Source organism: Rhinolophus ferrumequinum, chromosome 4, assembly GCF_004115265.2.
Source record: "Rhinolophus ferrumequinum isolate MPI-CBG mRhiFer1 chromosome 4, mRhiFer1_v1.p, whole genome shotgun sequence".
NCBI classification, from domain to species: Eukaryota; Metazoa; Chordata; class Mammalia; order Chiroptera; family Rhinolophidae; genus Rhinolophus; species Rhinolophus ferrumequinum.
In genome coordinates this window covers 93295394-93312449 of record NC_046287.1, presented here as the reverse complement: position 1 = coordinate 93312449, position 17056 = coordinate 93295394, and the positions used below count along the sequence as shown (strand labels likewise).

The 17056-nt window shown below is 34.4% G+C and overlaps 1 protein-coding gene across 3 annotated transcripts in view; it reads right to left on the bottom strand.

The window, feature by feature from the left end:
* Nucleotides 1-542: 542 nt before the first annotated feature.
* The window catches only part of CCDC169 (coiled-coil domain containing 169), a 53444-nt gene continuing 36930 nt past the window's right edge, over nt 543-17056 (bottom strand). For all 3 annotated transcript variants that reach the window (XM_033103739.1, XM_033103742.1, XM_033103741.1), the window contains 4 exons: nt 15023-15121; nt 14746-14799; nt 10211-10287; nt 543-3416 (listed from right to left, as the gene is read on the bottom strand). In XM_033103739.1, the coding sequence (XP_032959630.1) occupies nt 3317-3416; nt 10211-10287; nt 14746-14799; nt 15023-15121 (330 nt within the window). In that variant the 3' untranslated portion in view covers nt 543-3316. The remainder of the gene's footprint in view (nt 3417-10210; nt 10288-14745; nt 14800-15022; nt 15122-17056) is intronic.

The window sequence follows — 17056 nt, the reverse complement described above, 5'->3', positions numbered from 1 at the left end:
AGTACAAAAATTGATATAGGTAACTCTGCTATAGAATCTCCAGCTATACATGATAAAACTAATGAAGATGATAAAAACTAGAAATAATTTCTTTGAAACAAACACTATATCGCTCTTAATAAATTTAAAAAATCAAATCCTAGTCAAAAATCAAAAGGTGTTTTGTAAATATCTCCACAAAGTTATCAAGTAAGAGACAGGGATATTCAAAAGTCAAGAAAATATTGGGGAGTAGCGTATAATCCTCATTATTCTTCTAACTAGTATACTATGTAAAAAAGCTTTCTAGTTGAAATAATTATCCTCCAAATTCTGCTCTTGACTTCATGGCATAAATGACAATGTATTTTAATTTTTTTAAGATCACATTTTCTGAGAAAGATCAAGTAATATTTCACTAAAATTTATCTGTTAATTTATATTAAAATGTTGACATATGTTGAACGCTTTTTTATAGCAGCTTTATTGAGGTATAAATCATATAACATGAAATCAACCCATTTAAAGTGTACAATTCAGTGTTTGATAGTATATTCACAGTGTTGTGCAACCACCACCACAATTAAATTTAGAATATTTTCATCTGTATTAGCAATGATTCCCTATCATCTACCCTTTCTCTGGCCTTGCCATGCTTTGGCAACTACTACTAATCTACTTTCTGTCTGTGTGGATTTGCCTATTCAGGACATTTCATATCAATGGAATTATACAGGACATGGTCTCTCATGACTGGCGTTTTTTACTTAGGTTCATGTTTTCAAGGTTCATCCATGTCGTAGCATATGTCGATATTTCATTCCTTTTAATTGCTAAATAATATTCCATTGTTTGGATATACCACATTTCATTTACCCATTCATCAGTTGACGGGCACTTGGGTTGTTTTCACTTTTTAGCTATTGTGAATAATGGTGCCATAAACATTCGTGTACACATTTTATGTGGACATTGGTTTTCATTTCTCTGGGGTATATACAGAAGACTGGAATTGTTGGGCCATATGTTTACCCTTTTGAGAAATGAACAGACTGTTTTCAAAGGGTTGTACCCTTGTACATCCCCACTCGCCACATAGGAGGGCTCCAATTTCTCCACATCCTCATTAGTACTCATCATTATCTGTCTTTTCACTATAGCAACATTTGTTTTTGTAAATGGTATTTCTTGATATTTTGTAATGCATTTAGACATATGAAATATTAAGTATATTAAATATTGTTTACTTATATTTTGCTTTATGAATTATGAACTCTTCAAAACAAAAAAAACACCAAATACTGAGGTTAATACATATTTCAGTATTAAAATAAAGACACTAAACTATCTTTTTGCACTGGTTATTTCAATAATAATTGCATTTTCTTATAAAACTTCACATGATAAATTACCTTCAGAACTTAGAATTAGGTAAAACTTTTTCTATACTTGTATATTTCTCATTAAAAAAAAAAATGAGAGCTGTAAAATCCATTCCTTCTTTGTGCCGATTGTTAGAAGCTTAAAGCTAGAGCTTTTCTTAGTTGAGAATTCTTGCAAAACTTTAACTTTTATTTTCATATTTTATCTTATGGGTGTTGTTTTTATACCTGTATTTAGTAAAAGCAAACACAATCCTTTTTAGAGGGAAATAGTGTATTAAAAAAATAAATATGTAGTAACTATCTTTGATCTGCACAGCAATTTATTCCCAACTCTATAAATGATGAAAGTGAGGCAATGAAAAGTGTTTTACTCATTTCAGAAGCTTAGTGCAAAACTACTACTAGAGCATAGATCTTAAAGAGTGCCCCATTTCAGTTCCTTGTCCTACCCCACCAACAACCCACCACTCTGTTACAGACAGACATCTCCTGACATTGGAAAGTATCCCAAAGCAGCTCCTGCAGAAATAACATTGAAACATGATAGAATCCCAGTAATATGGTGTTCAACTAATATACCATCCTAGTGACTGAGGACAAGGAAATGCTTGCCCACAGTGGCTTGGCCCTGCATGATAGAAACACAGCTGTTCATTTTTCAGTGATGACTCTGTGATTATTACAAATATTACTAATATTTAAATTATCGATTTGCTGCTAATACTAAGAAAGATTGTATAAAACCTAAAAATCTAATATGTGTTTAATAATAAGGGTACCTGATGTCTGTAGTTAGCTTAAGAACAGGGGAAAATATTTCCAAACGGTTCCCATTTGGAATAATTTACAGGAAGTTACTTTATATTTCTCTGCATTACTTTTTAAGTCACCTAAAAGAATTATTTGGCTATATGAAAGTTATGCATTCTTCCTTAAAGAAAGTGAAAATCTATAAAAATAGTTATAGAAATGCATTTGGTATTCATTGCCTGTGATACTGAATAGAATTTAGGTTTCAGTGCCAGATACAACATGAGAACATCAATAGCTGGAAATTATACTTAACTTTGAGTGATTTCTGGAAATTTAAAGTCCAATAATTTCACTTATTAAGTTAGGCAAATAAATCATATGTATATTCCAGAGCTAGGTGATAGTTACAAAACAATCTAAACACAAACAGGAGATTTCAATGAATTGTATAAATGCCTTAAAAGAACATTTCTCCCATCCTCATTTTATATCCACTTCTAAACTTGTGTATTGTAAACACTTGCAAAGTTTGGTCAAAAGAACTAGGCCATCACTGTGAATTAATAAACATCAGAAAATGACTTACATCACCATATGCTAAGTGGCAGTATCTTGTAAGTGCTAGTTTTCTAGTAATAAATCTCATTTGCCTCAATCATTTCACAGATGTGGGGAAAAAAGATGAGGGAAGGAATTTGCCCAAGATCTCCTAAGGTCATGGCAGGATGGGAACTATCCAAGCTGTTCCCTGACCGAAGCCTTTTTACACAGCATCATGAAAGTCCAAAACAAAGTTTAAAACACAACGGACTTGCAGCTTTGTTTAAACCGTAAGTTTAAAAAAACTCAACATGACGTAGCCGAAAGTAGCAAAAAGTGTTAAACTCACATTTTTAGCTGATAGCCAACTAGAAGCCAAATATGATAGGAACGTTGCTATTAGAGCAGATCATGGGTGTATTGTTAAAAGCAAGTATAATAATGTCCACCTTCAAGCTGTCTAAGATATTTTAGGGCCACTTGAGAAAATTACTTTCATACAGACAAAGGAACAAACTGCTGCAAGAAGAGCTAAAGAGAAGTTTGATGGCTCTTTCTTATCTATTTCATTCCCTGAAAACTGTATTGAACATTCACTTCACAAATGAATATACAGAAGAAAGAAAGGAAGATATACAGAAATCCACCCAGTTCTGGAATCACGGATTGAGTTTTGGAAGATAGTTAGCGCTTGTAATATTTTTTACTGGTCCTCTCTTGGCATTCACTGTCTTCTGAACAACTGGATTACATCTTCCCCTGAAATAAAATAAGTGTTTATCATGATTTCTCAGTTACCATCGTGTACAACAAAAACATTATATGCCATATAGAGAGACCTGTATATTGTACCTAGTTCCCCCAGCCAGAGCTTCACAGGGAAATCTCCCTGTGCAGATTTTCTGCTTACAGTACATCATAAACAGCCATACGTTATACCAAATCATCTTGTAACAGCTAGAGAGGCAACCAACTCGAGGGCAGGTAACCCAAAGGCTGGGAAGCAGCCCAAGAGGTTGCCTAATGTGGAGAACTCTGTCCAAAGAAGGATAAGTTGGATCATTCTGATACTTGCCTCCGAAAATATGAATTGAAGCTAAGAAAATATATAAAAAGAGGCCATGAAGTCGAGTGGGGACAATAGAGAAATAAGAGAGAATGCATGAGTAAACCAAAGATATGTTATCTAAAATTATAATAAAATTGATACTATAATATACTATGGTTTGTGATATAAAAGAGATGTAGAAAGTAAAGATGGCAGTTGGTAATGAGAAGAAAAGTGAAGCAGAGACTAAATTAGTGGTTGATTATACTACAAATAATAATAGCAACATTTTTATTTTATTTAATCTGTGTCAGGGGTTGTTCTAAATTGTATGTATATATGTATGTATGTATTTGCTCATGTCAACTCCACAAAATCCCTATGATGTAGGCACTCTTATTAGCCCTGTTAGATATATGAGAAAAAGAAGGTTATGTGGTTAGTAAGTGGATCTGGAATTTGAATTCAGGAAGGCTGAGTTCAAAGTCTTCCTTTAATTACTGTTCTATACGGCAGACCACTAATGTAAAGACCTGTGAACTTCTGCGGTTTTTAAAGCTTCCTGGAATTCTAATATCTTTGGGCCCAGTTATATTGAAACTCCTGTTTTTGTATTTCCATGGGACCATCTTTCCCTTATTGACTCTGTCTTTATAAAGGCAAAATCCCCATACTCTTATTTTAAATAGTAGGAGTCAACTTTAATTCCCTGCAAGGTGCTTTAAAAAAATATTTTACTCAGGGAGTGATGGAAGCACAAATGGCAGAATAAGAACCTGCAAAAATTCTCTCCTCCATAAAAGCAATGAGAAAAATTGCCAAAAACGGTTAGAAGCAACTTTTTCAGAACTCTGGAAATTAACCAAAGTCTTGCAGCAATCCTGGAGAATTTATTAAAGACACACAGACACACACGTGCGCACAAACGTGCATAACTAAAACTCAGCAAGAACACTGAGCTTTGTAGCATTTTAGCTCCGCTATTCCCCTTCCCCCAGCCCTGTGGTATACATGTGAAGAAATTGACAACTTGATCCTAAAATTCATATGAAAATTAAAGGGACTCCAAACAACCATAACGATATTAAAAAAAAGTTTGACAACTCACACTTACTGATTTCAAAACTAACTGAAAAGCTAGTCAGCAAGACAGCATGGTACTGACATAAGGATAGACTTATACATCAATGGAATGTAGAACCAAGAGTCTAGAAATAAACTCATGTTTACGGTTAATTGATTTTTTAAAAAGGTGTCAAGACAATTCAATTGAGGAAGAACAGTCTTTTCAACAAAGGGTGCTAGGACAACTGAATAGACATATGCAAAAGACTGAACTTGGACCCTTATCTCATACTATATGCGTATACAAAAATTCACCCAAGTGGATCAAAAAGGAGCTAAAACTATAAAACTCGTAGAAGAAAACATATGTATAAATCTTTGTGTTCTCAGATCAGGCAACGAATTCTTAGATATGCTATCTAAGCACAAGCAACCAAGAAAAAAAAATCCTAGGAAGCCCTGATCAGTTGAACCTCATCAAAATCAAAACTTCTATGTTTCAAAGGACATCATAAAGAAAGAAAAATAAAAGAAAGAAAGAATGGAAGAAAATATTTGCAAGTCATATATCTAGTAAGATCTAGTAATAAAATATATAAAGAATTCTTCAGACACAACAAGACAAACAATCCAATTAAAAAATGGGCAAAGTTCTTGAATAGACATTTCTCCAAAGAAGATATACAAATGGCCAGCAAATACATGAAAATATGCTCAACATCATTAGTCCTTAGGGAAGTGCAAATCAAAACTACAAGATATCACACTTCATATCCTCTAGGATGGCAAAAAAAAAAAAAGTAAATAACAAATGTTGACAACGATGTAGAGAAATTAGACCTCTCATATATTGCCAGTGGGAATATACAATGATGCAGCCACTTTGGAAAAAACTTTGGCAGTTCCTCAAAACGATAAACAGAGTTACCAATTGACCCATCAATTCCATGCCAAAGCATATATCCAACAACTGAAAACACAAAATGTTTTGCATTATGCACAAAAACTCATGCAGCAATGTTCATATTCATAATACTCAAAAGGTGTAAACAACTCAAATGTCATCAGCTGATTAATAGATAAACAAAATGTGGTATATCTAAAAACTGGAATAAAGTACTGATACATTCTCTTACATGGGTGAACCTTGAAAACATTATGCTAAGTGGCAAAATCAGACACAAAAGGCCACATATTGTTTGCTTCCATTTATATGAAATACAAGAATAAAAAAATCCATAGACAGAAATTAGATTAGTGATTGCCAGGGGCTGGGGGAAGGGAGAGATAGGGACTGACTGCTAACGGCCATGGGTTTTCTTTTTTAGGGTGATGAAAATGTTCTGGCTGCTGCACAGCCTTGTAAATATACTAAAAATCAATGAGTCGCATACTTTTTAAAAGGGTAATATTTTTGGTATGTGAATTATATCTCAAAATATTTTTAAAATGTAATAATTTGGAAATAAACCACCTCCCGTGTTAATTTTTTCTTTTAGTTAAACAATGTTTCAGAATAATTTCATCTTCTGGTGTAATATGGAATTAACCACAAACATTCAATTATATCATATTTTATTAATAGATTATAAAATATTTGCTTTATTGTAATTCATGGAGTTGTATATTTATGTTTTGTGCACTCTTTTATACATGTTATACTTAAAGCAGTGTTTTAAAAATCAAGTTTTAGTGGCTTTTAATGTTCAGTTGGGTTGCTATTCTAATATGCTAATGTTAAAATATTGACTTATGAAGTTTTCCTAATGTTCAGAATAAATGAAAGCATTAGAAAATACCCATTTGACTGTGAAATTCTATTTTAAAAGGTCTGTCATGGTCAACAAAGTTTGGAAACCATTTCACACTCCTGAGCAGTGTAGATTTTAAACAAATGACAGTGGATAAAACCAATGCAAGATTATATTAGCATAATAATGTAGATTTGTCACTTGCAGTTTCAAATCATTGTCGTGTGTCTTATTCTCTTTCCACAAATCAATTTTTTTTGTCTTTGCTGATTCTTTTTATTCAACAAAATACTATGCATTGAAGAAGAAAAAGAAGAAGAAGAAGAAGAAGGAAAAGGAGAAGGAGAAGAAGGAAAAGGAGAAGGAGAAGGAGGAGAAGAATCACTAATGTTTACTGAACTAGAGATTTTTCAGTAATCTCTAATATGCATACTAACCATTAATTTGGTTTCACCATCCCCAAACTGAGTCTGAAGAAGGTTACTTGCAGAAAACCACATTAAATAATAAGTGGTGGAAGCAAAAATTGATTCCAGTCTATCTGCTTCAAAGCCATTGCAAACTTTCATTTACCACCTTTTTATTCACTATTTTAAGAAATATTGTACTGTATTAGCAACACAAATATTTATACTGTTATTTTGCCTTGAGGGGTTCCATAGTCTGTTTCTAGTAGATGGACTTTAAGTTGACTTTTTTAATTTTAATACAGAGGGTGCCAAAAAAATGTATACACATTTTAAGAAAGGAAAAAACTGTCTTAAAATTGTAATACAATGAATGACGCTAGCTTTCATTTGATTAACACTATCTTTTGAGCGAATGTCATACTACACATTGCTACCGTAATTCAATTCAACTTCGAAAAGTTATACATAGATAACATCTCTTAAAATGTGTATACATGTTTTTGGCACCCCCAATATAAAGTAAAAATGACTACAAAGTACACTTTTTTTTTTTATTGGCTATCCCAGTCCTACTGTACAAAAACAAACAGACATTAACAATTAAGACACAAGTAGTTCAATAGTTATTACTTTGACTTTTCCTATATTCGAGTATTAAGAAGTTCTCAAGGTTAAAATTTTTTCTACACCTATTTAAAATCTTTCTTGTTCTTTCCTTAGTAGAACCAAAAGAACCTTACAAAAATAACTTCATTTGTTGAATACCTTTTATGAGCTGGGTACTTTAAATTGCATTAAAAGTAAACATATTCTTATAGAAAAGATTAAAAATGTAAATCAATATGTCATCCATAATCCCACTATACTATTTTGTATTACAATTTTTATTTACTACTCTAGGCAAACATTTTCCTATGTCAGTTATATATTTTTTAGAACATAATTTTTTGTAACTTCATGATACCATCATAGTTTATTGAATTATTCCATTAATGTTGGATAGTTCAGTTGTGTTTTCTCTACCTAGCTACTTTTCTTATAAAAAGGAGGTTCCCTGAAAAATATCTGTCTCATAATGAGTCCTAGAATCCATTTCCCTCAGGTTCTTTGATTCCAGGGCATGAAGGATTGCCTTGTTATCTTCTTCCTCCAGGGCCTTGAATCACTCTAAAATATTTCATGAACAGGACAAAAAAAAAAAAAAAATGAGGCTGTGCCTTAAAAAAACTAAATAAATTTTACAGTTTCCTATTTTTAGGAACCACTGCTTGTGGTATCAGCTTTTGAAATCCTTGCTTGCAGGAATATGATTTCTCATAGGTGATACACACCATGGTTCATAGTCAATAAACTTACCTATTAACTTGTCCAGAAGCTTTTGGCAATTTCCAAACCTCATCCTAAAGAGACTATTTCTCCTGTTTACTTAAAGAGCCTTTTTTCAAATCAGTATACATAAAGATCTCTAGAATATATCTTTCAATAGCAACACAGATAACTTGTTCATTTGTAGCCATGATTCCACAAAGTAGGAATATAATAGCTAATATTCAATCAGGCACTATCCCTCTTTGACAGACCTTTTAAAATAGAATTCACAGTCAAATGGGTATTTTCTAATGCTTACATTTATTCTGAACATTAGGAAAACTTCATAAGTCAATATTTTAACATTAGTATATGTCAGAATAGCAACCAAACCAAATATTAAAAGCGACTAAAACTTGACTTTTAAAACACTGCTTTAAGAATAACACATATAAAAGAGTGCACAAAACATAAATGTACAACGCCATCAATTACAATAAAGAATACTCACGGAAACACTACTTAGCTCCTCACTAAACAGAATATTGCCATCACGCTGGAAGACCTCCTGGTGCCTTCCCAATTATTCCCTTTCTCCTTCCCTTTGGTAATCACTGTCCTGTCTTCTGGCACCACAGCTTCGTTTTGCCCATCTCTCAACATTATGTGAATAGAATCATATTGTACGTATTATGTTATTTCTGGCCTTTTTCACCCAACACTGATAATTATCCACAATGTTGTATAAGCAGTAGTTTTTTTTATTGTTGTCATCATTCACATATATTCATGTTATTATTCATATATATATGTTATTATTCATGTATATGGATAATATATATGAATATTTGTCTTTATTGCTATATATACATTTCAAAAGTTTTTATCCATTCTACTATTGACAGACATTTGAGTTGTTCTCAGGGCTGTTTTGGGCTGTTATGAATAAAGCTGCTGTGAACATCCTTGTACAGATCTTTTGGTAGGAACGCATGTACCATTCTGTGAGGTATATAACTAGGAGTGGAACTGTTGTGTCACAGAGTAAGTGTATGACCAGCCAAATGAAGAAAGTAATACTAAACAGCATTCCAAAAAGGTTGAATAAATTTACAGTCCTACCAGCAGAGTCCTTTTCCAGAATTCACTTTAAATGTTTTAACAGTATTATATTTCCATTGATGAAAATGTACAAAGATAATGAGTTATAACGTAAAGTATTTATGACTACTCAAGGAAGAATAGACTTTCATCCATCTAGCCAAATACTGGACAAACATTGCTATCCCATGAATCTCCCCCAAAGAAACTTGATATATTGTGTACACATTGAATACTTGTATTTGGAAAGGATTCTGACTTATATAGCTAGCTTATATTTTGGTTTGCTTTTCTTATATTGTTAAGTTATATATGAAGAGATTCCCCTAATGGGATAAGATCGTTTAAGACAAAGATTGCCTGACTAACTCTTCTGTACTTAGGATTAGGAAAAATTGTGTGAGATATAGCCTCCTAAACCCAGAAAACATTCCTCTGCTCTTTATTCACCCTAAATTGTTTTTGTTTCCATAGGAAAACATAGTTTGAACTGCACTGTCATCTACATTTATTTCAGTGTCCACATTTGCTCACCAAAAATATTAAGGCTGATATTAATAATGTAATTGTATTTATATTGCTGTTAGTGGTGTAGTTTTAAGCCCTCCTTGGATACAGTATTGTTTTACCTTAGAAAATATGAACTCGTGATGTTGGAGGACAAACAAATGTTCCTGGGATCTACAAAAATGTATATAAATAGTGAATAGAGAGCAGAAACATCTTTAAGTTCTCTTACCATCTGCTGTTTTATATAACTGCTATAAAATCTAGAAGTTCAACTTCCAAAATATAATGGACACCTGTTTTGTCAGTCCCATACACATGCAAATGTAATTAATTAGAATGAAAAGATAGAGTTAGACTTACGTTTTCACTAGATTATCTTTCTTTCTAGGTAGTTGATCCATCTGTTGCCTTTTAGAAACATGGTATGAGCCAGAGACCTAAAATACAAACATCAGAGCATTTATCCTGTTATTTCAAAATTGATTTTGGAGATAAGAGGAACAGTCAATTTTCAGCTCTTTCATAACCAGGTCCTTTAGTAGCATGTATAAGAGAAGCTAGGATAATGGAAAATTCTAAAGAGTATGAAAACCCCTTTATCTCAACCCTACGGTCCACATGATTTTTAAGATAAACATCGAGGAAAATTGTGAAAGTCATATTATCCATGTGGTATAGATGATTACAATTTTTTGTAATAGACTCTAAATATAAGTAATACATGCACTCTGTCATTAAAGTAGATAAGACAATAGAAGCTGGGGTTTGTTAAATGGAAAGACAAGACCATATTTTCATTTTTATCTACTTTGAAATACCACCAGGATACAAAAGTGGAGACTTCTGGTGGGTGGTATAAATATAATCTGGAACAAATATAATTCAGGAACAATTGGGGCTGATGACCTTAGAGATGGCAATTGAAGCCAAGCGTAAATGAGATCATTTGTTAAGAGCACACAGAGATGAGAATTGATGATGCAAATTTGGGAAAGCAATTTTTAAGGCATAGGAAAATCTCTAAAGATAGAAAGGGCCATAATTTAAATACTAGGAACAATAGGAAAATCCAGGAAAACATACTGCCATGGAAGTCAATAGGGGGAAATATTTTAAAAAGTGAGCATAGTGAGCAGTCTGAAGTGCCCCAGAGTTGTCTACTACCGGGAGACTTACAAAGGACTCATTGTATTTGCTTGTTAAGAGATAAACCCCAATGGTGGGGTCAAAAAGGAGCTGAAGAAGGTCAAGGAGTGAAAGACAAAGGGAGTGAGTATATCCACTCTTTCATGAAGTTTGGCTGAGAAAAAGAAAGCTAAGGTAGTATTTTATGAGAACAGTCAGAGTGAAATAAAAGTTTATTTTTGTGGAACAGGTGAGCATGTTGCAAACAAAGGACAGCCACAGCCAATGGAAGAGAGATTAGAAATATAAGAGGAATAATAATTAAGTAAGTTTTAGAGGCAACAGTTAAACTTGGGAAGAAGTTGGGATGTTTTATCTGTAAGACAGGAGGAGGAACGAGAATGGTGGATAAAGATGTGAATACATTTGAAGGCAATAGACCATTGGATTTCACATCCAATGAAGTCTCTTTGTGAAGATGTTAGACCATTTGCTAAGAGTGGCAACTTTGGGCATTTTGGACCAGAAGATGGAATTCACTCATTTATTCACTCAGCACATCTCCTATGTGTCACCACCAGATTAGGGACCTGTATAAAGCCAAGTCATGGCTCTGTAATCTGTCATGGAAACAGCAAAATCAATAGCCTGTAGCATTCACTGCCTTGGCAGAGGTTTGCTCAGGTGCTTTGTAAGCATACAGGAGAGGCAACTGATTCAGGCTGTGGGCACTCCACGTCGAAGAGTAGCCATTTAAGAACTAGGGAAAGGACATTCCAGGCAGAAGGAGCAGCAAGGGCCTAAAGGTATAAAGCAACATGATAGATGGCATTGGTCTGGCGGCAGGACAGGTTGTGAGTAGGGACAGGGCTGGAGAGGCTGGCACTAGCTGTCAGAGAGGACCCTGGAGACCACACCAAGCAGTTCTGCCGAGACCCTTTGGACAATGCAGTCACTGAAGGTTTTTAAAAAGGGAACGACACCAGAATATTTGTATTTCAGAATGATTGCTTGGGCAGCAGAGATGGAAAATGAGCATGGTGGAGACAAGACTTTAATAGCTACGCTGTTGAGGTTATATCTCACATCTGGATTAGAGATTTCAAGAGCTCTATTTTCAAATGAACAATAACAAAATGAGTTGTCCAAAAAGGCAACAGGAATAGCTGGATAGCCTACAAACTACGTTATGAGGAATGGCTAATATAACAATATTTTAGCTAAGAAAAAAAGAAACAATGGGAAGACTAAGATGTCTTCAAATCTTTGAAAAGCTGTCATGTAGGAGGAGTGTAGACTTGTTCTGTGAGCTTCAGAGGGTGGAACTAAGCCCAGTGGGTTTTAAGGAAGTTTCAAGGAGGAGAATAAGGAGCAACATATGAAGCTTTAACAACTCTACCAGTTAGAACTGCCTAACAATGACACAGAATGGCCTCAGGTTCCTTATCTGCAAACCAAAGCATGACATTCACCAACCTCCCAGATCCATCGCTTCAATTCTATGCGTTAAGTTTACAATGTGTTGCAACAAGCTCTAGTCAGTCTTTCTGCCTGACTTTTAAGTAATGCAGTGTACCTGCATGTTCTTCAAAAGCCATGCGTGTACTGTACACACCCTGTATAAACTAAAAGAATCCTGAGATGTGGAAACTCAGTTTCAGTCAAAAGAGTGAAGGCAGCAGAAGAATAACCAACAGACTCAGCAAATAGCTCTTCATCTGCTAAGGAATCAATTATTTATGTATCAGTGTGGAAAGAATTGCAAATTACCCATTGACCTTTCCAGTCACCAGAGTATCCACATGGTCAGAACCATCTTTGACTATAAAGATTAACAATTCACTCTAGAGTGAAAATCCTTATTAACATGTATACTGGAGCACAGGATTAACATCTTCCTGGAAAGCTGTTCAAATAGGCTTTGACTGTATGTTCAGTGATCCTGTTTAGGACTAGGAACCATTCTACCTAAATGAATTTTTCGTAAAAACAAAGGTAAAGGAAAAAGGCTAAGCAAGTTGAAATTCTGATGTCCCTGTCACAGAGAAAGAGGGTAGGGAGATCGGGGGAAAAACAAAACAAAACAAAACAAAACAGGAAATTAGTATTCACCATTTAGAACCTGGAATTTAGAACCTGAATTCACTGGAATTTAGAACCTATTGTGTGCCAGGCATTTCACTCAACACTTTACATACATGAGATGTCTAAACACTACAAATCCCCTGCAAGATACTACTACCATTTCCCTTCTACAGAGAATGAATAAAATGAAGACCCAAAAGGGTCTTTGCAGTAAATACAAAGTTGGAATTCAAATCCAAATCTGCAATGGCTCCAAAGTCTGTGGTCTTTCATCACATCATGGCCTCATACCGGAGGTAGCATTTATGCTAGACATTGAAGGAAGCAAAACTGGCATGTATGAGAAGCAGCATTTTCCAAGTGGAGTCCATAGTCTATGGGAAAGGCACGAGGGTAGGGTGCCTGCATTGCATGAGGAAGCAGGGCTTCCAACCAAGTATCCAGGACCATAAAGTTTGAACCGACTGTCCATTTTTATGGTGAAGTGACTACAAGGAGTGATCCTATTTTGTCTCAATTTCCTGCTTACCTCAGTCAGCATTAGAAATCCAAGCCTCCCTTTACTTGCTATTGCCCTGATGTTCATTCTCAAATTGTTCCCTACATCCCCTTTTCAGCTCCAATCCCCAATCCTAACTCCCTTTCTCTCAGTCCTTTCCTTGATCCTCTGGAGTGTCCATATCAGTAGTTAGCAGATTATCTTTATGTCAAACCCAGCCCCCATCTCCCTTGCCTCCTCTAGCTATGTCCTAAAGACTCCAACCCTCTTTTTGGCTCTTCGACCCTTGACTATCACTGTTGAAACTCTTCAGAGCTAGACCATCTTTTCTTCTTACCCTGTGTGTTCTCCCTGATGCATATCATTCATTCACATGGCTTCATTTATTTTCTACATGCTAATAACTTTCAAGTCTCTATCTGCAATCTATAGCTTTTTTTCCTGAGATTCATATATTCACCTGCTCTTTGAACACTTCCATTTGGATAATACACATTGAAAACTGAACTCATGTTCTAATCTTAAAGCATATACCAAAATAAATAATAAGGATTAAATGAATAAGAATTAATTTTTTAAATGTCAAATATTAAGCTATATAACTACTAAAAAAAATGCTACAAAACATTGAGATGAAGACAAATCTTGTAATGTACGACATCAGAAGCCATAAATAAAAGATAGCTCTGACAACATAAAAACAAAAACTCTGTAATACCAACATTATAAATAAATCTGAAAGGCAACTGAAAAATGTGTGTGACATCTTTCATAATTTACTGATCACTTTTCTGTCCTGTCATTTATAAAAACACCCTTTCTGGCAATAGCAATGCTGTATCTATCCTGGACCTCACCATACATAATAATGAAGTAAAATGCCTTGAATTGCATGATAGCAAAGGGAACTGCTTGAATTCTAGCAATTATAGATTAAAAGGATAACTAAGGAAGCAAATATGCCAAATATTGTCTTAATTTGGAAATGTTTATCTCCTTTTTACCTTTTTGTAAAAGTTTTACATTTTCCTTTTCACCCTCCATCTTTACAAACTTGGTAACTTTCCTCTCATAATTCCAACATTTCTCTACCAAACCAAACCAATCAAAAATCTAGAAAAATTAAAACCATAATTTACAGTAAGAGGAAAGTCTTAGAATTTGGAAGTACAAAAACAAAGATCACCTGAGACATTTCAGCTAAGTATGCACGGCGCTCACTGTTGGTCTTGTGGTAAGCCTACATAAAAGATAAAAAGTACAGAAGACAACATCAGAGAAAATTTGCAATACTAGCAAGACTAGTACTAAGTTAAGTTAGATCTCTATTCTGTTTTATATTAAAATAGTGTAGGAAATAGTTTTCTAAGTGTTTTATGATAATTATATAGTAGGTTTGTAGCTAACATGCTAAAAATCATGGCAGTTTCAAAAAAATTTCTCAGTATAGAATAAAAACAAACCTTTGACTCCTGTTCCAATTTCAGTGCACAGACTTTCACTTGATTTTCAAGACTCCTTTTTTCTTTTTCTAGCTGTTTAAGTAATGTATTTAAGGATTCCTGAAAGTATAAACAGTACATTTTTACACGGATTTACATTCTAAATGACAAGAAATGACCATCAGCTTTTTCAATGGCAAATGCCTTCTACCCCATATCATTCTGTGATATTAAAATTCAGTAATATGTACCTTTTGAGTAATAGTAATAGTAATAACTAAAATATTTATTGAACTCTAACAATACGCCATGCATTGTGCTAAGTGCTCTGCACAGATTGCTGTATTTCATCTAATCCCTATTGCAGCCATGGAGATGGCTAATATATTTATTTCCATTTTACTGTTGAGAAAATAGCATCTGACAGAAATTAAATAACTGTCCCAAAAACACACAGCTAATAAATGGTCGAGCTGGAATTAGAACTCAGGTAACCTGACTCCAAAGGCCACATGTGCTAAATAATGATTCTATGTGTATTCGTATGATTGCTACCGGTGTACAAAAGTAGTGTGGTAAAAGAGGCAATAAGGTTGATAACCAGGGGAACTGTAAGAACACTGCTGAGTAGGACAGTTCTGGAAACTGGGGCCTCAATCCAGATTCCCACCCTCATCAAACAGCTGACACTGAGTAAAAGAAGCAACAATGCCTTGCACCGGTTTGGTTTAAATTTTTAATCACCAAACTAATAACTGATCGTTTCAACAAGTCCAACTATTTTTCATTTTCTTACACGTTAAGTAAAAAAGTCTCCAAGTCGAATTTTACACAACTCTTGGTCATGATCTAGGCCACTGAATCTGTTAAAAGAAACATTCGAAGAAGAATGGAAGCAGCTGATTTAACTCTCCACAAAGCAAAACTCCAAGATATTTTAGAGCTCATACCCTTCTCTTGAAACAGCTAATTCTCTAAAACATTCACTTATCTTCTCTTAGCTACTTGTTAATAATCATTAGAATTTTAAAAATTGTATCAATAGGATAATTAGATCAGCTGAAACAGAACAAGTTCTGGTCTCTAAAAGTAACACCAGTGGCACAACAAATCCCTTGGAAGTGACAGTTCTCCACTATGCATATTTGACTAACATCCTTGTTAAAACAATCAGCTGATGTTTCTCAGGCACGCATTATTTGTCTTTAAAGACTATGCACAGCATTATAAATGGCTTTCAGTCTCCCTCCCCCAAATACAAATTTGCTCCAGAAGAAAAATCAATGAAAGCTTAACAGATGTAAGAGGCAAAACTGGGTTACTTAACGGAAAATTTAACCCTTGTGAAATAAACCACTGCTTGAGTATGAAGAACGTTCGAAGGATAAGCAGACAGCAATGAAAGTAGCTCAAAATTTTGCTGCCTGGACCCTTGCTCCAAGGAATCCAAACTTAGCCAACCATACATAGTAATACAATTCGGTTACATCATTTCATAAACACATCTTTACAGATTTAGAAGAGAATCTAATACTCTTTAATGTTTTTTCAATGCGAAAGTGCACTCAAAGTTCTAAAAGAAATTAGCTTTCAAATAAACTACTAGAATGCAAATTATTTTTATATTAAAGATAACCTGAATGAGCTATGATCCAAAACTCTAGAAGCTCATACAAGAAATGCACATACGAAACAGGTAAAATTCACGGTCATATGTGATTGAATACCAAAATGTGAAACATAGACAATAAATGCTTCATAAGTTTTTAAAAGAGGTCAGTTGATACGGGCTAGAGCATTTAGGGTCCCCCAAATGGGAAGGATTAGGATGTGCAAACAGGAGATGGTAGGAGCTGGAGTCAGAAATGATCAATCTGTGGTAATGAAAGAGCTGAAGCAAAATGTTTAAGCAATAAACTTCGAACGCTGGGCTCGGGAGTCTGAACACTGGAAGCGACAGGAATTATTAAAGGAGTCATGGGATGAAAGCAGGGGTGTAGGCATGTTAACCAAGTGGCAGTTTCTATGACAGATGTTTTGTTGTTTGTTGGTGTG